Genomic DNA, 26,010 nt, shown 5'->3' with positions numbered 1-26,010 from the left:
TAACCCGTTGTTTTTGGCTAATTACTGATATGGTAATTAGCGTGCTCGGAGCATTTGGGGCGTTCCCCATGCTCCCGGAGCACCCGCTCTTTCCACCTAGCCTGCCCCCTTTCCGGCCCGCCCTACTATTCATATTCATATATGCATAGCTAGGCAGGTTGTTACAGGCTGCTCCCTGCAAATGGGCCGCAACAACCAGCCTAGCTATGCATATATGAATATGCATAGTGGGGTGGGCCGGGAGGAGGCAGGCTAGGTGGGACAAGCGGGTGCTCCAGGAGCATGGGGAATGCCCCAAATGCCCTGAGCACGCTAATTACCATATCAGTAATTAGCCGAAGACAATGGGTTACCGGACTGCAGAGGAATAAAAAAGACAGCCCGGAGATCCTGAGGTAAAGAGTGGCAGGCGCATATCAGCAAGCCCGAACTTGCTGATAGTGCCGCTTTAAGGTTGTTTTTACCATGTGTTACGTGCTGCCCAATAGGAGGTGCTCTTTCTTTTCTACCTATCTTCTTTATCCTTTCTTCTGCACACACTCATCCCCACCACTCACTGGCAGGCACGCAAAGGCCCGTGTAGGAGGAGTTACTGGTGAAGGAAGTGCTGTTCAGTCTTATCTAGATTCTCAGTAATGGAGAGCATACACAAAAATGTTCCTGCAGAAGCTAAGCCAGGGCCTGGCTTAGGCCAGGACCCCTGTCAGGGACACTAAGTCAGTTGAGACTAGTCTTTGGTGTGAACAGATGCAGCTAGAGAGAAAGACTTCTTCTAAAGCAACTATTACTTACATTATGCCATGTTAAGCACAAAAAAGAGACAGTAGCCACCAAGGAATACCCTAGCCCACACCAGGAACACATCAAAAAAGTGCAGGACAGACTCCTGATACGAGAGCATCTGCTCTCAGTGGGACAAAGCAACCGTAAAGGAAAGGTCTACATCTCCTACTGTGCAGTGCAGGTAACTAGGACACCGTGTACACGTAGCTACACCCAGATAACCACGGCTGGGGCTCATACTACCCTGGCAGGACAAGTAGCTCGCAACTGTAGGGCAGAAGGCAGTCAGACACAGTCTAGGGCTATGTTCACGTAGTGCCGTAGTGCGAACTGCAAATATACGCCCGTAGTTTTGAGGTTGATGCGTACACTTGAAAGTATACGATTTCCGGCCGCACAATGCACACTATGTATGAGCCTACGGCCGGATCGTATACGGCGCCGTGAAAAAAGAACAAGACAATTGTTTGTGCCCGGAACTGTTCCAACTCACGGCCGTGGATTTCAATGCGGTCCCGTACGAAGTACTTACTTCAGCCAAATTGAACTTGATTTTTGGATCCAAAAGGTTCTGTATGTTTTATTGGGCTGGGCGAAGATTTCCAAGTAAATGACCTGTTTCAGATCGCTTTGAAACAAGCTAGGAAGCATAACTCTACTACGGGCGTATGTTTGCGGTTCGCCCGCATGTTCGCAATCCGGCCGCATGTCTATTTTTCCCACGGCCGTAGTTTCAGCCGCACATGTCCGGCCGCGTACGAACTACGGCCGGACATATACGTAGTGTGAACATAGCCTAAATGTGAGTATGAGTATTACTTCCCTTTACTAAAGATATCTACCAAGGTTCCGGTAGATTACAAGGCTACATTGGGTTGGGGCTCCTCTGGTAAACTACTCTCCTCTACTCTCTACTTCCTACAAAGCACTACTACAACTACTTCTTCTACTCTTCTCAAGCCCCTACCTCAAGCACTAAGTCAAGCACTCAAGTTTATGTGTACATGTCTGTGAAACATGTACTGTTAAACTACAAAGCTCCACAGTAAAGTTGTTCTATTTTTATATAAACGCATGGGACTCTGTCTATCTCTGCTCGCACCTACACCTATACACACACCACTGCACACCTTGAGTTATTTTTTCCCCTTCTGTGGGTGGCAGTACTGACAATCCAGGTGGGTCAGTTGCTGTGACAAGAGCCCAAGGGACCCACAACAAACCTGGAAGGTTACCGACCATTTTGGGGAATATAAGCCGGCCATACACAAACAGGTACCAACATCACACCTGTGTGCTGGACTAGCACTAGCGTCACGACAACTAACATCACTAGCCGTACACCACAGAATTGGCGTCACAAGCTTTCTCAACTACTGGCCGAGTGCCACATATGTCTATCCTAAGATAATAAGAAGGGAAATACTAAAAGGGCTGACTAGATGGACAAGGTGGTCTTTTTCTGTCTTCTATGTTTCTATGTGTAATGGCGTGGTTCATAATATTACATAAGCCCCTTCCTCCTCCCGCTCTGAGATGGTCTGTATGTTTGTAGCCTGAAGATGCTCCTGATAGGAGCAAAACTGGTTACTGAGTAAATTGAGACCTTAGGTGGGGATAGACCACAGCTAATCCCCCCACCCCCTCCACCCACACACACTACTAGTGACCCGGTCCATACATATACTTATGCAGTATATCATTCATCTAGTACCACTTATCCTAATGTTCAGGTAGCGTTCATTACTAATAAGACCTTTATTTGAGTGTGAGCGCCATCTAGTGGACAAGTATACAGTGTGCACTTATCCTATCTGAGTGTGCACTTATCTTTTAGACACCCTCCTCTGTGACGCTGCCAGTCCGCATAAACGGTCACTGTATCATTTGTGCGGCCATATAAATGTATGGCTGTCGGTCTACACAGGGAGATGTGCGGCTGATAGCGATAAATGTTTCCTCCAGCACTTTCCCGCTCCTCGGCTAATCTGTCACTTTTACGGTGCGTTTACACAGACAGATTTATCTGGCAGATTTTGGAAGCCAAAGCCAGAAATGGATGTGAAAAGAGGAAAAAAAACTCAGGTCTTTCCTTTTTATAGTCTGTTCCTGGTTTTGGCTTCAAAAATCTGTCAGATAAATCTGTCTGTGAAGCGCACCATTACACGGGCTGATTATCGGCCAAAGGAGCTTTTTGAGCAACACACCCTTAATATTCTGGGCAATGTTCTGCTGGGAACACCCTTCATGGCAACTGCATTCGCTAATGTCCAGGAATTGTTAGAGTAACAAGACAAAGGGGGGAAATTTATCAAGGGCTTTGCATCTATTTTTAGGTGAATAATTGAATTTTTTGCCCATTTTTAACACTTTTTTTCGCTATTTTTAACGATTAACGATAAACAATTGCAAACTAGATTGTTTATCGTTCAGCATATTACACAGAACAATAGTTACAACAATCATTACTACGATCGTTTACTCCATCTTATCCCAGCAAAAGAAGGAACATTTTGATATTAAACTGACCGGTTAGCGAACAAATGTAGAATTACAGCGAATGATTAACGAACGATTACCAATGATTCTAGGGTCAGCATTAAATCAACGATCAACGACACATGAACGATTTTTCGATCACTGCCCGCAATTATACGTGACACTTATTTTTTTAAATTCGAGCGATATAACAATTTTCTACACAATAATTGTCCCGTGTAATAGGGCCCTAAGTTTTATTTATGAACCAGTATTCCACAGGCAAATATTTTTTGGATCCAACTTTTTTTAATCTGCCTGGTTTCAGTATTCACCCAAAAAATTGCATAATCCGGGACTTGCATCAAAATTATCATTTGCTTTTTAAATTGTCGCACAAACTGGTGCAGGCCGATGTCTGGTCAGAACCAGGTGAATATGTTTGTGCAATTCTTTTGTGACTATTATGAGAATATTCTATTCACAGATTTATGAAAAGTTTGTAAAATAAGTCCCATTTGTCTGGGTAAAAAAAGAGAGAAATATTTAGTAGAAAATTTGCAGATTTTAGACTCAATAGTACATGTCCCCCAAAGAGTTTAAAGTGTTGCCTCCAGATTCCAAAGAACTCAATCCAATGTAGTATCTAAGCTGGAAAAACAAGGCTGATCCATGGAAACCAACCTTGTACCTTACAGGGATTCACTGCTCTTGTATTGTGGCCAGATACTACAGGACACCTACAAAGGTTGCGTAGAGTCTGTGGCGCAGCAGGTCAGGACTGTTTTGGCTGCACAAGGGGGATTGATACAATATTGGTTAAAATGTTATGGGTCATTGGTGATCAATGATCATACCTTATTACAATGTGCTGTTTTACCTACAGTATTCATTCTAAGGGCTCGTTCACACAGAGCAAAAGCAGCTGAATTTCTGCGCGGAATCAGCGCTGAAATTTCAGCCGATAAAATAGGTGCAGAGCTAATTTCCATTGTGTTGAATGGAAATTCTGCTCTGCAGTTCACACTGTGGAATTTCCGCACTGAACTAATCCGCTTTCCGCTAGCGGAAGCCTATACAAATCAATGGGGCTCTGATTTTCTGTTTCAGTGTGGAATACGCGTGTATTCAGCGCGTAATACAAGCGGAAATTACGCGCTGAATCAGCATGGAAATGGGGGGGGGGGGAAGGGGGGGGAAAGTGTTATCCAGTCACAGTGTGGCCGTATTGGTCAGGTCTGGTATGGAAGAGTTATCCAGTCACAGTGTGGCCGTATTGGTCAGGTCTGGTATGGCAGTGTTATCCAGTCACAGTATGGCGGTATTGGTCAGGTCTGGTATGGCAGAGTTATCCAGTCACAGAATGGCGGTATTGGTCAGGTCTGGTATGGCGGTTATCCATTTACAGTATAGCTGTATTGGTCAGGTCTGCTATGGCGGTGTTATCCATTCACAGTATGGCGGTATTGGTCAGGTCTGGTATGGCAGTGTTATCCAGTCACAATGTGGCGGTATTGGTCAGGTCTGGTGTGGCGGTCTTATTTGGTATGGTATGACAGTGTTATCCAGTCACAGTATGGCAGTATTGGTCAGGTCTGGTATGGCAGTGTTATCCAGTCACAGTATGGTGGTATTGGTCAGGTCTGGTATGACAGTGTTATCCAGTCACAGTATGGCAGTATTGGTCAGGTCTGGTATGGCAGTGTTATCCAGTCACAGTATGGTGGTATTGGTCAGGTCTGGTGTGGCGGTGTTATCCAGTCACAGTGTGGTGGTATTGGTCAGGTCTGGAGTTGTTATCCAGTCACAGTATGGCGGTATTGGTCAGGTCTGGTATGGCGGTGTTATCCAGTCACAGTGTGGCGGTATTGGTCAGGTCTGGTGTGGCAGTGTTATCCAGTCACAGTATGGCGGTATTGGTCAGCTCTGGTGTGGTGGTGTTATCCAGTTACAGTATGGCGGTATTGGTCAGGTCTGGTGTGGCGGTGTTAAATGTGACGTGTGGAGCTATTACCTACCTGATGCTAATTGGTGAGTGAGGATGGGGCACCTTTAGGTTTAGTGCTTAGGGCAGCAGCAGCTGGTAATACTGCCCTGTATAGATGGAGTAGGAGGTCCTGTATACATGTACTGTATAGATGGAGTAGGGGGACCTGTATACATGTACTGTATAGATGGAGCAGGGAGTCCTGTATACATATACTGTATAGATTGAGTAGGGGGTCCTGTATACATGTACTGTATAGATTGAGTAGGGGGTCCTTTATACATGTACTGTATAGATGGAGTAGGGGGTCCTGTATACATGTACTGTATAGATGGAGTAGGGGGTCCTGTATACATGTACTGTATAGATGGAGTAGGGAGTCCTTTATACATTTACTGTATAGATGGAGTAGGGGGCCCTGTATACCTGTAGTGCCCTGTATATACCTGTACTGTATAGATGGAGTAGGGGGCCCTGTATACATGTACTGTATAGATGGAGTAGGGGGTCCTGTATACATGTACTGTATAGATGGAGTAGGGGGTCCTGTATACATGTACTGTATAGATGGAGTAGGGGGTCCTGTATACATGTACTGTATAGATTGAGTAGGGGGTCCTGTATACATGTACTGTATAGATGGAGTAGGGAGTCCTTTATACATTTACTGTATAGATGGAGTAGGGGGCCCTGTATACCTGTAGTGCCCTGTATATACCTGTACTGTATAGATGGAGTAGGGGGCCCTGTATACATGTACTGTATAGATGGAGTAGGGGGTCCTGTATACATGTACTGTATAGATTGAGTAGGGGGTCCTTTATACATGTACTGTATAGATGGAGTAGGGGGTCCTGTATACATGTACTGTATAGATGGAGTAGGGGGTCCTGTATACATGTACTGTATAAATGGAGTAGGGAGTCCTTTATACATTTACTGTATAGATGGAGTAGGGGGCCCTGTATACCTGTAGTGCCCTGTATATACCTGTACTGTATAGATGGAGTAGGGGGCCCTGTATACATGTACTGTATAGATGGAGTAGGGGGTCCTGTATACATGTACTGTATAGATGGAGTAGGGGGTCCTGTATACATGTACTGTATAGATTGAGTAGGGGGTCCTTTATACATGTACTGTATAGATGGAGTAGGGGGTCCTGTATACATGTACTGTATAGATGGAGTAGGGGGTCCTGTATACATGTACTGTATAGATGGAGTAGGGAGTCCTTTATACATTTACTGTATAGATGGAGTAGGGGGCCCTGTATACCTGTAGTGCCCTGTATATACCTGTACTGTATAGATGGAGTAGGGGGCCCTGTATACATGTACTGTATAGATGGAGTAGGGGGTCCTGTATACATGTACTGTATAGATGGAGTAGGTGGTCCTGTATACATGTACTGTATAGATGGAGTAGGGTCCCTGTATACATGTACTGTATAGATGGAGTAGGGGCTCCTGTATACATGTACTGTATAGATGGAGTATGGGGTCCTGTATACATGTACTGTATAGATGGAGTAGGGGGTCCTGTATATACATGTACTGTATAGATGGAGTAGGGGGTCCTGTATACATGTACTGTATAGATGGAGTAGGGGGTCTACAGGTTATTACTGTGGATGTTGTGAGGCAGCTTCCCTAGCAACTACAACTCCCTGTGAAAATGAAAGCAGTAATCCTATTGGTTGCTAAGGCTCCAACTGCCGTCTTCTCTGGACAGCTGCAGCTAATTATATCTCCTGTGTGTGCAGTGAGGAGATTTTCCAATTCATCTCTATGGGGCGCCGCTCTTCCCCCTCCCCCTCCTCTCCTGAACATCTGGCGGGAACGGGACCTTCGCTAAAACCTTCCCGGGCACCCAATATATCTGTGGGCCAAATTTGGGGTCAAACGGTTTAGGCGTTTGGAATTCTATATGGGACAGACAGACAGAAATACTTTCATTTTTATGATATAGATATATCATGTTTTCCAGCATATTCTCCCACCTTCTGCTGCAGTGACACCTCTGGCCACTAGGGTGTGCAGGGGGCTAACGGTTCTACATTTATAGAGGCAGCTTGTCTCCATCTACTATTGCCAATTCACAGCCACTTGCCCCTCCCTTCCTGAGTGTTGTTGGATTTTTGCATTTCGAGCTAAGTTGTCTGTCTGCTATTCTGCTGACTCTTTGTGGATCTCTTCCGATTACGGTTATTGCCTGACCCTTACCAGCACCATGGTCCTCTCTTGTTGCTGACTAGGGCTGTCTAATCTGCCTCTGAAGCTGCCTGCCCTAATACTTCACCTGACTACGTTTCCTGTCTCGTCCCTGGTACTGCGCTTGCTGACAATGTATACATGGCATGTTCCCCGATGCCTCGCACTGACTCTGTCTGGTGCTGCTCACACTGGCCTACAGGTTATATATTGTATACATGTATCTGTGCTGCCACAACACTCACCTATAGTTTGTTGTAGTGATTAGTGGTATAATCCATCTTACAGATGTGGGTACAGTACTGCATGCACAGCTCTCTACATTACAGGTGTCCCTGCTGCAGTACACAGTAGTAAATCCACACCAAAACCAGCACAAGTCAGTGTGGTATTGTCACTGTGGAAATGCTTCTCAGCCTTTCAGCCACATGGGGGCGCACCTTACGCAAATAAAAGGATAGAGAGTTGCAATAGCCAGTGTAAAAGTTTATTCCTTTGCTGCCCTCTAGTGTAAAAATACTATATGACAACAGTTTTAATAGCTGTATGAATTATAGTGTGATGTATGAGCACAGAATTTATCTAACAAAGCAAAGTGCAAACCAATATGGTTCTTGGCAAATCTAAAATGTTTTATTTATATTAGCATTAGAGATTAGCGCAACCCCAGCATGCTCCGGTCTGTCTGAACCCAAATGGGCGGCATTTAATTAGCGGTGGCTGCAGAAGTTGGATGCAGCCCAGGGGAGTCCTGGAAAACATAGATATATACAACCTATGGCCTATCCTTGTATCCTTGATTTCCAGGCAGCCTTAGAGCTGCATCCGACTTCTGCAGCCGCTGCTAATCAAATGCCGCCCACTTGGGTTCAGACAGACCGGAGCATGCTGGGGCTGCGCTCATGTCCAATTAGAATCTGTATTTCAGGAATATATTATCACACCTAGAACCTTTTCTAGGCTGATTTCAAGAAAGGAATTGCAAGGTGATGGAAGGGAATCACAGGACTGGTAATATAATTATGAATTACTTATAACTACCAGGCTAGACTCTTGATCTAGACCTGCATAGATGGGATAATATGTTCCTGGCTTAGGCTATGTTCACACTAAGTAAGTTCCGTAGTAATCACGGCCGGTGTTGCAAATCGGCAACAACGGCCGCGATTACTACAGAATTTACGTAGTGCTAGCGTCTATGGAATCCCGTCCGGAGTGTATACACATAGTATACACTCTGGCCAGGATCCCTAGTGGCGCCGCAAGAAAAACTGACATGTCAGTGCACACAATGGAGAGTGCAGCTCCGGTTGCACACTCCATTCAGATGCGGGTGCAAATGGATGCGCCCGCATCCAAATTCAGCAGCAATGAAGATCATTGATCAAGAGCAGTACCGCTGTGTGAGGGTAATGTAACTGCTTCCCATGCTGCCGCGTTTCAGACCACTCCTTAAGCCCACACAATAGTCCTCTGTATCAGATTAACCACATTATATAAATGTTATAATGATATCTGTAAGGGATTACAATGTTAGGATGAAAAAATACATTTATTGGGGGAAACTGTGCAACTTTTCAAATCAACTGGCACAAGAAAGTTATACAGATTAGTAATTTACTTCTATTTAAAAAATCTCCTGTCTTCTAGTACATATCAGCTGCTGTATGTCCTACAGGAAGTGGTGAGTTCTTTCCAGTCTGACACAGCGCTCTCTGCAGGTTTTCTATGGAGATTTGCTGCTGCTCTGGACAGTTCCTGATATGGACAGAGGTGGCAGCAGAGAGCACTGTGTCAGACTGGAGAGATTACACCACTTCCTGCAGGACATACAGCAGCTGATAAGTATCGAAAGTCTGGAGATTTTTAAATAGAAGTAACTTATAAACTTATACAACTTTCTGACACCGGTTGAGCTGAAAAAATTAATGAGAGATGGGATGCGGTTGGGCGTGGAGACATGCAAGTTTTATATGGCATCATGTGGCGTCTCTTCTCACAGATGTTGCAGCTGGGCCTGTAAACCCTGCACAATCAGAGGTTGCTGACGCTGGTGCTACATACTGTATCTGCTCAGATGGTAATAGATGTGGCCCCTGGGCAGGACAGGGAAGTGCTGCAGTCTGGTGGATACATTCCCATACCTGCCAACTTTTGCAAAGAGCAAAGAGGGACATGTGCGCCGCGGTCCCCATAGCCACGCCCCCATAGCGGCCCTCCATAGCCACGCCCCCATAGCAACCCTCCATAGCCACTCCCCTACAGTCACCACATGCTGCTGACTGAATAGTGCCCTATACAGTATCCAATTCCCCCAAAAATGCCCTATATAGTATCCAATCCCCCATTATAGTGACCCACATAGTATCCAATCCCCCACATAGTAGCCAGTCCCCCATATAGTGCCCCACATAGTATCCAATCCCCCACATAGTGCCCCACATAGAAGCCAATCCCCATATGATGCCCCACATAGTAGCCAATCCCCCATAGAGTGCCCCACATAGTAGCCAATCCCCCATATAGTGCCCCACATAGTAGCCAATGCCCCCGTATAGTGCCCCACATAGTAGCCAATCCCCATATAGTGCCCCACATAGTAGCCGATCCCCATATAGTACCCCACATAGTAGCCAATCCCCCTATATAGTGCCCCACATAGTAGCCAATCCCCATATGATGCCCCACATAGTAGCCAATCCCTCCATATAGTGCCCCACATAGTAGCCAATCCCCCATAGAGTGCCCCACATAGTAGCCAATCCCCCAGAGTGCCCACATAGTAGCCAATGCCCCTAAATATGCCCCACATAGTAGCCAATGCCCCCATATAGTGCCCCACATAGTAGCCAATGCCCCCATATAGTTCCCCACATAGTAGCCAATCCCCATATAGTGCCCCACATAGTAGCCAATCCCCATATAGTGCCCCACATAGTAGCCAATGCCCCCCATAGGAGCCAATACCCCATTATAGTGCCCCACATAGTAGCCAATGCCCCCATATAGTGCCCCACATAGTAGCCAATGCCCCCATATATGCCCCACATAGTAGCCAATGCCCCATATAGTGCCCCACATAGTAGCCAATGCCCCTATATAGTGCCCCACATAGTATCCAATCCCCCATATATGCCCCACATAGTAGCCAATCCCCCATATAGTGCCCAACAGAGTAGCCAATCCCCCCCCCCCCCCGTTAGTGTGGCCCCAGCTAAAAAAAACAATAAACCAGTAACTCACCTGTCCGCCAGTCCCAGCAGCTCCTCTCCCGGCAGAGTGCGCACTCCAGTCATCCTCCGGGGCGGGCAGCGGGGTACAGAGACACTGACTGTGCCGGAAGTGATTCATGATGGAGGCTGCAGGTCACTTCCCGCACAGTCAGTGTCTGTATTCCCCGCTGCCCGCCCCTGAGGATGACAGGAGTGCGCACTCTGCCGGGAGAGGAGCTGCTGGGACCGGCGGACAGGTGAATTACTGGTTTATTGTTTTTTTTTAGCTGGGGCCACATTTAATGCGGGACACGGGGGGCGTTCCGGGACCGCGGGACAGCCTCCCAAAAACGGGGCTGTCCCGCGGAATCCGGGACGGTTGGGAGGTATGCATTCCTCAGAAACCGTTAGGCTCCGTTCACACGGAGTAAAACAGGCGGAATTTCTCCGCCACGTAATCCCACCAGCCTCCGTCTCATACTAGAAGTCTATAGGACACTCACGCGTCTCCTCTCTCTGCGCTTAAGAATGAACATGTCAATTCTTTAGCGCAGAGAGAGGAGGCGTGCAAGTCTCCCATAGACTTTTAGTATGACACGGAGGCTGGCAGAATTCAACCAGTTTTCATCCGTGTGAACGGAGCCTTACTATGTGTGGGTGAATAATTTCTTGCTGAGAATGCCAGTTAGAAGCCCAGACGCTGAGCTGTTGGTCATCCCACACATCACATCATGTCATCACATCATGCCCAGCTGGCGGACAATTAAAGGGGTTATCCAGCGCTACCCCTACTGTTGTCTCCAGTTCAGATGCGGTTTGCAATTAAGCTCCATTTACTTCAATGGAACTGACTTTCAAAACCCCACCCAAACCGGAGACAACAGTAGGGGGAAAGTGGCCATGTTTTTGTAGCACTGGATAACCCCTTTAAAGCAAAGAGCTGAATGAAGATCACTACCAATTTTCAATCGGGTAATTGGCTTGGAAAGTGAGCACCTATCTCATTGGGGCGTGTAATACGGTCTTAAAGGGAACCTGTCACCCCGGGTAGCCCCCCACATACATGCGTGTCCTGGTGCCGGTCCCGTCGCAGAGATGTGGCAGTCGGCTCATGTGCGCACTCAATACGCAATGAGCGGAGATGAGTCCGATGGCCATAGGAAATCACTGCTCCAGTAATTTATTATGACTAGCAAGGCACTTAACCCTAGCAACTGGGTACAAGGGTGTTAATTACTGTGGCTGAGAACGTCCTTTTTTAGGCAGATAAATTCAGCTTTTTAACACCAGGATTTTAAACTGGAGTCAACAGGTCTGAACAAGGAAGGATCTAGATTGCGTCTTTCAGAGTTCCTAAGGAGAGAAAACCACACTTTCTTGGGTTATTGAGAAACAACCAGTGTTAGGGTACAATCTTGAGTCAAGTGACTCTGTACCCACAATCTGTCCCCCCCAAACCACTTGTACCTTCGGATAGCTGCTTTTACTCCAAGATCTGTCCCGGGGGCTGTTCGGCAGGTGATGCAATTATTCTCCTAAAAAACTACTTTTAGACTTGCAGTCCTGTGTCAAATTGGCGTGGCCTAGAGTACCCATGTCCTAGGATTGCGACACCCCTCCATCCCTCCTCCCTGCCCTCTTCATCATTAGCAATGGCCCTAGAACAACTTCTCCTTTTCCTCACTTGTGTGACCACTGCACATGAGCTGGATTGTTAAGGCCCATATGCAGTGTTCAGACAAGTGATGAATAGGAAAAATCCTGCCTGTGGGCGTTCCTAGTGATCAGGAGGGACGGAGGGGTGTCGCAATCCTAGGGCATGGATACTCTAGGCCACGCCAATTTGATACAGGGCTGCAAGTTTAAAAGTGTTTTTTTAGGACAATAACTATATCACCAGCCGAACGGATCCCAGGAAAGATCTTGGAATAAAAGCAGCTATCCAATGGTACAAGCGGTTAGGAGGGGGTACAGAGTCACTTTAAAAGTTTTGTCAGAACTTTCAGGATCCAGGGTCTAATGTCTGCCAACTCAGAAAGCCTGCCTCCTAGGGGCCTATACCACGGAGCGATAATCGCCCCAATTCGGAATAGAGAAAACAATCAGCCGATAAACGTTTATTTAGGCCCAAACCTAAAATCATCGGTCACCCACCGTGCATTGCTCCGAGGAATAGCGGTGCGCAGCTGGCGACAGATTATTTGAGAAGCAGCATACATTACCTAGCAGGGCTTCTCCTCCGCTCACTCTTCCTCCCCGGGTGCCGCGGCGCAGCATCAGCTTCAGTGCGGCCTGACTGAGCTGTCAGACGGCCATTGATTGGCTGAGCGGTCTGACAGCTCAGTCAGGCCGCTCCGGAGCTGATGCCGTGCTGCGGGACGGGGGGAGGAAGACTGAGCGAAGGAAAGCCCTGCTAGGTAATGTATGCTGCGAGGACATCAGTACTGATGTCCCTGCAGCCCTTGCTAGTGATTGTCGGGCCGTGGAATCGGCCCAGTAAACGAGCGCAGATCTAGGAGATCGACGCACGTTTACGTCGTTGATGGGGCCCTGCTCGGCCCGTGAAATAGGACCCTTAGTTACAATCCCCTTTAAGGTGAACGGCTCAAGGTTTTTTTCCTGCCCACAGATATTACTGTGCCTGCTATATCTTGAACTCAATTTCCCAGCAGTGGGCAGTGTGAACGCCTTCTAATAGAGTTTACAACAGTTAGTTACGGCCAGACTGCAGCTGCTCTATGACAGCATGGAGATCAGGATGGTGTTGAGTTGTAGTGGGAAACATCACATGTATATGCGTCTTGAGCTTGATCACCTATATATGGTTTTATAATACCGTATACGTTGTGTTGGATCAAGAGCAAGGAGCAATGTTCATTAAGGAAGGTAAGAGACATAGCTTCATTCCCGGCTTCTCCTGTGCAATAGGGGGCTATCAGCAGGTGAGATTCGTCTAATCTGCTTTTAGTTTTAAAGGGCAACTATTGTAACTTTTCAGAGCAATTTATAATTTCATGATAAAAAGCTTGCCGTTCACTAAACGAGCACTTAAGTAAACTAAGGACCTGAAAGAACGTTTACATGAAGCGATCTGCAAATGAGAACATGTTGAAAGATCACGAAGAAAGATTTCTCGCTCGTCGCTTGATCATTCACTGTGTTTTCACGAGCAGATTATCACTCAATCATGAAAAATTCTCACGATAATCGTTCCGTGTAAACGGACCATTACTTTTCTGCAAGAGTAGTAGATGCTTGGAACAATCTTTCAGCAGATGTGGTTAGTAAGTCTACAGTAACTGAATGTAAACCTGCCTGGTATATACATATATCTATCCTATAACATATTAAGAAAGGAAATACTAACAGGGCCGACTAGATGGACCAGGGAGGCTTTTTCTACCAACAATCTTCACTTTTGCAAGTGAATTCAATTGTTCAACTCATAGAACAAAAAATGTGCAGACAACATGGGTAAACTCTTGCAGATGTTTATTAAAATGGACAGATTGGTTTTTTAGATTTTTATACAAAGAAATAGATTTTTTTAAATTAAATACATATTCACTCTCACTTGTGATTAACCTCAGTTAATATAAAAATAAAATTTAATATTTAGCCTTTTTATACGGGACAGGTTTATGACCAATGGCAGAATTTGTGTGTATGGTTATAGGTAGCCATCTTTGGGGATCAAAAATTATATTTATTGATACTCAATTTGTGTAATCTGAATCCCCTTAGAAATCATAGCAATATATACGTGAAAACATCCAGGTATTACATCTGGGAACTTTTTTCTAAAGGAGTAACAGAAAATGCTGCGGACTGAATGCAGTGGGGTCTTTATTACCTCCACATATAAATAAGGCCTTGCAGAGTTTGTCCTGGATTAGAAAACCATGGTTACTTTGTTCCCAAGAAAAAAAAAAAAAAAACACAAAAAAAAACCAGCTGTCCTTGGGTTGGATGTGGTATTGCATCTAGCAGACAAAACCCATGCACAGGTGCGGCACAGCTTCCACAATAAAGCAGCCATGTTTATTCAATCCTGAACAAAAACTTTATGGGGTCACGTGTTACAGAATAGACTTTGGAACTCCCAACATCATTCATGATGAATCCGGGCGCTTCGAAACATTTGTTCAGTACAGTAGCGCGAAGATTTCAATTGTTTCAGAGCTTGTTGCCGTGAGTTCCGAATTCCGGTCTGTGCAGGGACCTTTATTGCTGAAAGTGTAAATGCCTCTTAAAGCTAAACTTGACTTCTTGGACAGGAAGAAGGAAAAGAGCTTTGACTAGCTGATGGCTCCATAGGCCATGGTACAACATGCAGTCTACAAGTCCTGAACAATAACCACCTTGGTCGTGGAAGGAAAGTTGTTGCGATCTCGGGAAACTGTTCTAAGGAATATTACTAAAATTGTCTTTATAAACCATCTGCAATATGTGTGTAAAAAAAACCTGTAGGCCCTTACAACCTACTTAACTATTGCCAAGGGCATGTAAGTTTCGCCTGTATGGCCACTCTGAGGCCATCTGTGAAACTGCTGAGGAAAACCAGACATAAAAAGGCAGTTTCACGATATGTTCCCAGAACTGGTTTTATTGCAGTTCACATAAAAAAGAAATTATCACTGAAAATATGCAACAAAATAAAGTGCACATCTGGGCCTGAACTCACTAGATGGGAAAGGGCCAAGTGGGTGGGCTTGTTAACAGCTCATAGACTACTTAAGGCCCCCATACACCTTCAATAACTGATGCTGAAACGTGAGTTATATCTTCCACCCGTTTTTCCCATACACAGCAGTGGCTTATCTCTGAACAATATTCTGAACAAAGGAGTTAGCTGTAAATTTTCCATCACGCCAGACCCCTATCTCCGCCAATATCATCTATCGGCGGTTGTTCAAGGCAGCCCTATACACACTAGACTGATGGCCGATTCTGCCACAAGCTACATATGTGCTAGACTGCTGGCCAACAATAGTCTAAAGTGTATGGGGGGGCCTTAAGGATCTAAGCAGAACTCCATATAAATGCATTAAAGGAAAGGTCAGGCGGATTATAAAATCCTGCAGCCGGCAGGGGGAAATTGTAAGTACTGACTTACCTCTCCCGTGCCCATGGTGACTAGCGGGACTGGCCACGGGACCCCGGCCAGGCTCCAGGATCTCCGGAGTTGACATGTCACAACCAGATGATGCACTGGCCACTCATCCAGCCAGTGGGGTGGGATGCCGCTCCAGTCACTGTCACTGATCGGCTGAGTGGCCAGTCCATTATCCGGGATAGGTCCCCCCAAGTGGTGACATCATCACAATCCATCAGACTTCTCCTTTAATAAGATGTGCAGAAGCACATGAATGGAACCTCATTGTTATGTACAGAGTACGTAGCCTATATTCTGGCCTTTAAAACTATTTCACTATTTCCCGACTGGGTCTTGAGAGCCGCCCCTCATTGTTTGATGTCCTTTTGAAACAATGTGACAATTTTATAGCACACCTACACCATATATATATATATATATATATATATATATATATATATATATATATATATACACCGATTGGGGCAAAAATAAAGTGTGATGTGGGTAACATTTTCCTAACACATAATTAGGGCAATCTTACTAATATGGTGGCTTGCTTGCTTTTAGTCACAGATCCTACTGACATTTGCATTGCAAACATATAAAAGCAAGTTTGTTCTCTATTCGCGGTCAGGTCTGGACGCAGCAACCAGTTTCTCATCATATAACAGGAAGCATCATGCAAAGACGCCAACAGGAAATACATGACTGTTCAAACCTAAGATTCCTGCCAAGTATTGGACCATAATAGCGGGAAAGGAGGAGACTCTGATGGACACATTTCTACAGGGATATAGATTTAACCAAATGAAACCAACGCAATAAAACCCGACAGCTAAAGCGGAAGCGGCAATATGTTCTGTAAAATAATTGATATGTTCAGTTCATTGAGAATCCACAAGTATAAATAAGGTAATTGGGATCATCGTCCATAAACTGAGTGTGCACGGTATATGCATAGGAGTCTGGTAATGGTGGCATTGGCATCATCATGATTATGTCATTCTGGCTGCTTGAAGCTAAGCAAGTATATAAGGGATCAGAAGGGGCCGTGGGCTGTTAGTTTTGTCACGTATTAGACGTTAGGGTTCATTTCTTGGGTTTCACTATCCTCCTTCCTGTAGGATAAAAAAGTAGATAATATAGAACTGTAACTGTGATAAAAACTTCTGCAAAGAGTCTGTCGCTTTAAGATGGGGAGGGGCTAGCTGCCCCAGATTTCTTGCATTCTGTTCCACACCCTTTGCCTGTGGTCACGGGTGAAACAATGTCCAATCACACACTCCGTCTCCTGTATGCGCCTTTGGAATCGGCAGCGGTCCCGAGCAAACTCCTCCCAGTGACCTTTGCGCTCTTCCTCATTACAAACATAGTATATGGTGACTTTGTCATAGAAGGTTACCTGAGGGGGAAAAAAATACAATGAGATTCATGATAGAAGGCAAAAAAACAAACACGTACACCAGTTTATTAACAAGCAACCAATATTGTATCCAATGTGCCTACAAACTAAACATATCAATATCATTTGAAAAGGAACTGTCCAGAGCCGTAGCAAATCCCCACAGAAAACCTCTCCTGCTCTCTAGACTGGAAAGAATACATCACTTCCTGCAGGACATTCAGCATCTGATTAGTACTGCAAGACCTAAGATTTTTTAATAGAGGTCCTGGGAAACATGGATACAGCCATAGCCCTATGGCTGCATCCATATTTTTTCTGGCTGCATCCAATTTCTTCAGCCACCAGGAGTCAAATGCTGAGTGTTTGGTGGAACCCAAAGGTTTGGTAAGGTTGTTCATCACTAGTCCTATACCATCTAATTGCAGACAGTAATGAAGGACATGTGCAGAGGGCCTAGGACATTCGATTAAGGAGAGAACCATTCATTTGTTACTGCACTGGGCTCAGCTTAGCAAAGTTCACACAAACAAAAGTAGAGAAGTAGCCCTTCAATTTTTCCACTTAATTGAAAACCATCCCTAAGTATCCTGTTGGTTCCTACGTGAAACATCTATTTTTCCCTAGAGACTTTACAGAAGTCTTATCGTATTCTCAAACCCAATGTGAAAAAAAAAAAAAATCTTATCTGTTCACGGAGCAACCAGTGGGTGTATAAGTGCAGAGTCACGCTAACCCATATACGACTTCTATCTGTGTGACACAAACGCTGACTAATAGTTGGGAGGACTTTTAGCTCAATTTAACCCTCTTTTTTTCACCTAATTTTACTGGTTGACTAGTACTTAGGGCCCTATTGCACAGAAAGATTATTGTGCAAACAAATAGTTATATCATTCAAACTTAAGCGATAATCCTTCCATGTGTATGTAGGCAACAATCAAAACGACCTACGAAAATTAGTTTGAATGTCGTTGATCGCATCTTTAGAGCTGACCATAAAATCATTGTTTAATAGTTCACAATTCTTCCGGTGTATGTACACAAAGTTTGTTGGTTATTACAATCATTCACATACTAGAATATATGAACTATCGTAATTACGATTGTAACTACGATCATAGCTAACGACTTCGGGCTGTTCGCAAAAGTTCTAGTTTTTTGGAGAAAACGAAAAATCACTTGGTCTAATAGGACCCTTAGTGCTAGACCCTCAGGCCTGATAAAAAATAGGTGGGTTCAAATCAGTTGGGGGAAGGGGAATGAGTGGCAATCTATGGTATATACAGCCTTAACTGGAATTATACTGAGGATAAAATGAGTCCCCTAATTCTAAGAGTTGAGAAAATCCACAGGAGTGTTTTGTTTTTTTTTGTTTTTTTTAAACAAAACCTGATCTTTCCGATCCCATAAGGTTTGGCTTTGGTGTAGTATTTCCGATTAAGTTAAACGTATGATTTTATTTTTTCTCTTGATTGCATATGCGCCTATTATGCTACGTGTTGCCTCCCTGTGGAATACCAGGTCTGTCCTACAGTTACATCAGCCTTATCCCGACGCGGGTTTTGAGTTTCAGTCCTTTGCATCAGTCTGCGGCTTATCTCTTGGGAAACCATTACCAGGGATGCTACGATATGGCTCTTAAAGATACAATAATAACTATACCTAACCTACGGAGGGCAAACAAGGAAATCTACTGCCAGTGGCTGAAAATAGGAGCTGCCTGAGTAGGGGCCCTAATACATGGAAAGATTATCAAGAAAAAATTGTTATGTCATTCCAATTTAAGCGATAATCTTTTGGTGTGTGTATAGGAAACAATCAAACGACTAACAAAAATTTGTTCATGTGTCGCTGATCGCATCTTTGAGCTGACCATAAAATCATTGCTAATCGTTCACAAATCTTTCGTTGTATGTGCATATAGTTCATCCATCATTACGATTGTTCGATCACTCACATACTAGGGTATACGACTGATCGGAATAACAATCGTAACTAACGACTGTTGTTCCAAATATTATGGTGAACGATTCCAGGTCATTCGCAAAAGAGCTAGTAAGCGATCATTGATCGAAGAAAACGAAAAATCACTTATGTCTAATAGAATCCTAAGGGTCATTTCACCCTAAGAAATCGGAAGGGAGATTCCGCTCGGAACTCCCGCATCGAATGCCACCTGCTATCTCTTTCAATGGGAGGCCTCGCGCGCCTCCACTCAAAGAATTGACATGTTGATTCTTTGAGCGTAGAGTGAAGGCGCACTAGGTCTCCCATTGAAAGAGATAGCAGGCGTAATTCAGCACGGAGTCCGCGGGCCGGGGTTCTGAGCAGAATTTCTGCCCCAATTCTGTAGTGTGAATGGGCCCTAAGAGGATCCTGGTTTCAGTTTGGGTCATTGGCCAACCAAGGCAAGTTATTAACAGACACACAATCAGAATGGTATAAACCACAATTAGAATCGAAGGCATGACACCATTTACGACTAATACTAACAAGCACTATGAATATTTTACTTGGTATAATTCCGAATAGATGTTGCATTAACAACACAACAGAGTTTTAAAGCAATAACCATTAGTCATGAGAAAACCATTCACTGCTAGGCCAAGACTGACAGCACATACTAGAACAGTAGTTACAATAAGGTCACAGCAGAGCTGTCATAGTCCATTGCACTAAGGTTTCAATTACTAGAAAATTTTGTACCCTTTGAATAATGGGATAAAAGTGACAATGTCGCGGTAGTGCTGGAGCCGGGAAGGTAAGTGGATGTAATTGTTTTCACCCACTCCCCAGGGATTGTGGAAAAAAGGGGTCCCAGCTGGAGTATCCCTTTAATGGACTACAAGGTTCTGCATATCGTTGTTCCCATCAGCAGGTTCAACTCCATGCACCAGGATATAGGCCTAAGGGTATGTGCACACTGAGGAATAGGCGAGGAATTGAAGAGGAAAGTTTTCTGCTAGAAAGTCCTCGCCTATTCAGCTCTGGCAGAATAGGAGAAGTCGGGTACATTCACACTACAGAATGTGCACAGAGAACTTCCAGCGGATTCCCCTGCTCGAAAATCTACTGATCCCATAGACTCCATTCTATTCAGGCAGATTCCGCCCACCACCCAAAAAAGAATTGACATGCCAATTCTTTTGGCAGACGGTGGAATCTGCCTGAGCATAAAATGAAGTCTATCGGATGGGCAGATCTTCAAGTGGGAGCGCACACGGTATCCACTGAAGGTTATCCTTGTGGGTTCCATAGTGTGAACGCACCCTTCAAGCGGAATTTGAGCAGAATTCAAGCCCCAATGACTTCTATAGGATTTCTCTAGCGGAATCCGCCCAAAGTATTGCCATGTCATTTTTTTGGGCAGATGGAGGATTCTGCGTGAGCATAGAATGGAGCCTATAAGACGCGCAGAACTTCAAGCGGCGGTATCTGCTTGAAGTTCTCCGCTTGCAATCCGTAGTGTGCACACACCCTCAGAGTCTGGCGTCATACCCCTTTGGCCATCTGTCCCATAAGGTGCTATTATCAAGACATTCTGTGGGATCCAATAGCCAATATGCACAATATCAACCCACAAGATGTCTCCACACAGTATGTGACCCATCATAAGAGCCTGTTCAGTCAATGTCATGCCCCCTTGTGTTCTCCAATAGCCGTACAATGTCTCCAGGATTATCAGCATCAGAGAACGCAAGAGGACTTGGTTTCAGATGCATACGTTTACATGTATATGGGAAGAGGATGTATGTCAACAGTGCAGCCACAGGCTTTGGGCCTGTAGCATCAAGCAATTGTATAATAAATTGTATACTAAAGGGTTTGTTCTAAAATTTTCTAGTAGGTCTCCATTGATGGGGGTTACATAAGATAAAAAGACAAAACAAAACCAGCTGCACCACTAAAACTATGTATATGTAGTGGTTTTACAATACTCATGGACCTGTAAATAGCTCCTAGGTTAAAGCAGTAATTTACACAAGAAAATGTTAATTATTCCCAAGAGAGTATGGCATTCAGATGTTAAGCCAAAAGTCATACGAATAATAGGACAGCCACCTATCCACAATGAAAGTACTGTTCTCAAGTGAAGTTTCCACTTGTAATTCTAGTCACATGCATGATTCTTAGTAATGGCTAAGGGTTAAAAAATACATACACTACTTACACAACCAAGTGCAAAGCCAAAAAAAATAAATAAAAAAAACAATACAAAAAAAAAAACAAACATCCAAGCTACCTACAAAGAAAATGTGCCCTTGCCAGACAATTCCGAAGCATGTGGACTGATCCCATGGCCTTCAGCACTTCTGGCGAAGAACAAAACTTATCAGCGTCAATTTTCCATATAACAACGTACACAATGTGAGCACCTAGTGACACAACAGGTAACAATTCCATCCTCTTAAAGAGTAAGGAAGCAAGAACCCGTGTTTAATATTCTCTTTGTATTTGTCATGTGCACATTAAGCAAAGTTCTGACACATCTAAAGTTATGCAAGTACTCTAGGCCTAAGGATCTTGCCATCAGGATACAGCTCTGAGTCAGTTTTGTAAACTAAGAACCACTAGAAGGCTCAAAATAGACAGTATACCCAACACTCAGACCCACGTCTGCCAAGTAGGTCTAAGGAAACAGCTGCCAACTTACTAACAGCCAAGACACAACTCCTGCAGATATATTTAGAGGATAGGCCACATAAGGGTACAGTCACACTACGGAATCAGCACAGAATTTTAAGCGGCGTCCACTCTGCGGACTCTGCTTGAAGTTCTGCCTGTCCTGTTAATTCAATAGGATGTCTCACGTGAACTCCGCCATTCGCCCAAAGAATTGACATATGAATACTTTGGGCGGATGGTGGAGTGTGCGTGAACATCCTACTGAGTCAATGGGACAGGCGGAACTAAGGCAGGAAACTTTTGAAGCATCCCAAACATGTTCTGCCACCTTGGTTGCCCCCTTTAATAATGGAGGACTACGGTACTAACTACAGGGTAAGGATTACCAAAGCACCTGACTTAGCATAAGTTAGTAGCCAAATGAGATCTACCTTTTTCTGACCACCATTGGCACTTTCCTCCATGGACACACTGTGCTTCTTTCTCAACCGTAAGTGCTGAGGATCTGCGGGGTGAGTGAGAACAGTCAATTCACAACTCGAGCCGCTCGTACAAACAAGCTGCGAGTGTTTGCTGGCAGAGTCACTGTTCTGTCTGTTCGGTTGAGAGGTTTGTACTGAGGCTTTAAAGAACAGGGGGTTGTAGGGATCTTCAGATTTGAGGAACCCATTCCACAGTTTTAAGTTTTCCTGTTCATCTGCACTAAATTCGTCCTCGCTGTCACTGTCTGACGCTGCGTCGCTGTCACACCAGGACTCTTCATCATCAGAAATGGCAGCTTCCTGCTCTTCCAAGGGGGTGTTCACCTCAGCAATGGGACCAGTTTGTAAACTGGCCGTGAAGTTCTGTGGGTTGTAAGGATCGGCATTACAAAAAGAGTTCCACAGCACTACTTCCTGGGGGACAGGAGTCTCGCTTTCTGGGGCAGATACTGATCCTTCACTGTCAAACCCATCATCATCCTCATCCCAATCATCATCACAAGAGGAATTGGAATCTTCCTCTTCATCATCGCTCACCACAGTACCCAAAATATAGCCAATGTGTTTATTGGTGCAAACAGGAGCAGCGGCGGCATCGATCGCCTCCTCCAGATCAGAGTCCATGTCATCACTGTCCTGTTCATCCTCTATAGCTGGATGTAAAAGTTCTGTAGGCACATGAGCTCTACGACTATCCCACACATCGGGGGGTGACAGACCCCCCGCCTGGAGGTTTTGTTTAATGTTCAAGCACTGCCAGTCCTCCAAGCTGTGATACCCCTGGTCTTGATCTGGGCTGGGTGGACTAGTAGTTTGTGTGTTGCCTGAAGCGTATGGTTTCTGAACCAGTAGAGAAAGAGGGTGACAGGGTTTGGGATCAGGGTGAGGGCCAGGGAGGCCGGTGACATTGCACAGGTCCAGGTCATAGTCTGACAACAGCTGGTTATCTTGGGACACATTCTTATTATGTCCTTCATGCCAGCCGGGTACTGGTCCATCTAACTGTACAGGAGAAGCGGGGTCACTAAGGTTCTCAGCAGGTTCCTTCACATGTTCGGTGGTGATGGGGACATCATGGCCCTGGTTCTGCTGCAGGAACCAGAGCCTCTTGTTACGGATATGTTCAATCTCCACTTTGGACTGAGAGGTTTCATCCAGAATGTCCTTGCCCTGGCCGCCATGCTCGTTCCCTAGATCGAGCCAAGTGAACACTCCGCCTGAGCCGGGGTTAAAGATACAGGAGACCATCCCGAGAGGAGTGGAGTGCAGGCGGGCAGCGTTCTTCTCATCGTCTACATCGCTCAGTCCAGTCTGCGAGGCGTTGTTGGCGGAGGACTTACTATGGCACTCATCTTGTTCTTCTTGGTCGGGGTCCTCCTTCCCGGTGCCCAGCCGGGGCTCCCACAGTGCCTGCATCTTGCTGTGCCAGGTGCCCAGCTCCTCCCAGCTCTCCGGCTCCTTACTGGAGGGCACATACCCTGCCCATGGCCCCATGATGTCCAGATCTGCCTTCATGGTGGGAGAGAGAAGCTCCTTCCAGGGCCCCAGCTCGTCCAGGCAGTCCCCCAGCTCCTCCCAGGGCCCGGAGCGCAGCCCCAGGGCCTCAAGCATCTCAGGCAGCTCGTCAGGCCCGACCGACCTGTGCACCACCCAGGCCGAGGGCAGGAAGGAGAAGAGCGAAGCCCCGGACAGCCCCATCAGGTAAGACCAGGCGGCCCCCAGCAGCTGGAAGACGCGGGACTGGAGCAGGCCGTGCAGGAAACGGCCGAGCAGGGCCCGGATTCCCGGGGAGGAGTCCCGGTCCGCACACATCAGGCCTCACGAGTGCACTCCCGAGGTGTCGTGAAACAGAAAAGCGCCGCCATTAGGCTCTGCGGTAGCGATAGCGGCCACGACACCGGCCCGAGGTCAGACACCGGCGTCTGTCTGACAGCTGGAGGAGCTGCGAAGGAGAGAGAGAGAGAGGAGGGGGCGGGGCGTGTGACGCAACCTAGCCGGCTGTGACGTCTATACGGGCGGGGGCTGGAGCGCGAGGAAGGGGGGCGGGGGCGCATGCGCCGACTGACTAGTGGACGCCGGGTTTGAAAAGTGTTTGGCGGAGTAATAGTATAGTGAGGGATCCTGAGGAGATGGCGGGGTGATAGTACAGTGAGGGGATGGTGGGGTGATAGTACAGTGAGGGCTCCTGAGGGGATGACGGGGTGATAGTACAGTGAGCGCTCCTGAGGAGATGGCGGGGTGATAGTACAGTGAGCGCTCCTGAGGGGATGTCGGGGGGTGATAGTACAGTGAGCGCTCCTGAGGGGATGGCGGGGTGATAGTACAGTGAGCGCTCCTGAGGAGATGGCGGGGTGATAGTACAGTGAGCGCTCCTGAGGAGATGGCGGGGTGATAGTACAGTGAGGGGATGGCGGGGTGATAGTACAGTGAGCGCTCCTGAGGAGATGGCGGGGTGATAGTACAGTGAGGGGATGGTGGGGTGATAGTACAGTGAGGGATCCTGAGGGGATGGCGGGGTGATAGTACAGTGAGCGCTCCTGAGGGGATGGCGGGGTGATAGTACAGTGAGGGATCCTGAGGAGATGGCGGGGTGATAGTACAGTGAGCGCTCCTGAGGGGATGGCGGGGTGATAGTACAGTGAGGGGATGGCGGGGTGATAGTATAGTGAGCGCTCCTGAGGGGATGGCGGAGTGATAGTACAGTGAGGGGATGGCGGGGTGATAGTACAGTGAGCGCTCCTGAGGAGATGGCGGGGTGATAGTACAGTGAGGGATCCTGAGGGGATGGCGGGGTGATAGTACAGTGAGCGCTCCTGAGGGGATGGCGGGGTGATAGTACAGTGAGGGATCCTGAGGAGATGGCGGGGTGATAGTACAGTGAGCGCTCCTGAGGGGATGGCGGGGTGATAGTACAGTGAGGTGATGGCGGGGTGATAGTACAGTGAGCGCTCCTGAGGAGATGGCGGGGTGATAGTATAGTGAGGGCTCCTGAGGAGATGGCGGGGTGATAGTACAGTGAGGGATCCTGAGGGGATGGCGGGGTGATAGTACAGTGAGCGCTCCTGAGGAGATGGCGGGGTGATAGTATAGTGAGCGCTCCTGAGGAGATGGCGGGGTGATAGTACAGTGAGCGCTCCTGAGGAGATGGCGGGGTGATAGTATAGTGAGCGCTCCTGAGGGGATGGCGGGGTGATAGTACAGTGAGGGGATGGCGGGGTGATAGTATAGTGAGCGCTCCTGAGGGGATGGCGGGGTGATAGTATAGTGAGCGCTCCTGAGGGGATGTCGGGGGTGATAGTATAGTGAGGGCTCCTGAGGAGATGGCGGGGTGATAGTACAGTGAGCGCTCCTGAGGAGATGGCGGGGTGATAGTACAGTGAGCGCTCCTGAGGAGATGGCGGGGTGATCGTACAGTGAGCGCTCCTGAGGGGATGGCGGAGTAATAGTATAGTGAGCGCTCCTGAGGAGATGGCGGGGTGATAGTACAGTGAGCCCTCCTGAGGAGATGGCGGGGTGATAGTACAGTGAGGGATCCTGAGGGGATGGCGGGGTGATAGTACAGTGAGCGCTCCTGAGGAGATGGCGGGGTGATAGTATAGTGAGCGCTCCTGAGGGGATGTCGGGGGTGATAGTATAGTGAGGGCTCCTGAGGAGATGGCGGGGTGATAGTACAGTGAGCGCTCCTGAGGAGATGGCGGGGTGATAGTACAGTGAGGGCTCCTGAGG

The 26,010-nt window shown here is 46.5% G+C and overlaps 1 protein-coding gene across 1 annotated transcript; it reads right to left on the bottom strand.

Annotated features, from left to right (window-relative positions):
* Positions 1–16,244: 16,244 nt before the first annotated feature.
* On the bottom strand, positions 16,245–24,241 carry PPP1R15B (protein phosphatase 1 regulatory subunit 15B). The gene is made up of 2 exons (XM_069944628.1): positions 22,234–24,241; positions 16,245–17,173 (listed from the first exon to the last, which is right to left on the bottom strand). The coding sequence occupies exons 1-2, from the start codon at positions 24,094–24,096 to the stop codon at positions 16,976–16,978; spliced, it is 2,061 nt and encodes a 686-aa protein (XP_069800729.1). The 5' UTR covers positions 24,097–24,241; the 3' UTR covers positions 16,245–16,975.
* Between the last annotated feature and the right edge of the window lie 1,769 nt (positions 24,242–26,010).

This window comes from Dendropsophus ebraccatus, chromosome 11, assembly GCF_027789765.1.
Source record: "Dendropsophus ebraccatus isolate aDenEbr1 chromosome 11, aDenEbr1.pat, whole genome shotgun sequence".
Taxonomy (NCBI): domain Eukaryota; kingdom Metazoa; phylum Chordata; class Amphibia; order Anura; family Hylidae; genus Dendropsophus; species Dendropsophus ebraccatus.
Note: the sequence above shows the minus strand (reverse complement) of the source record. Positions and strands in the feature narration are given on the sequence as shown.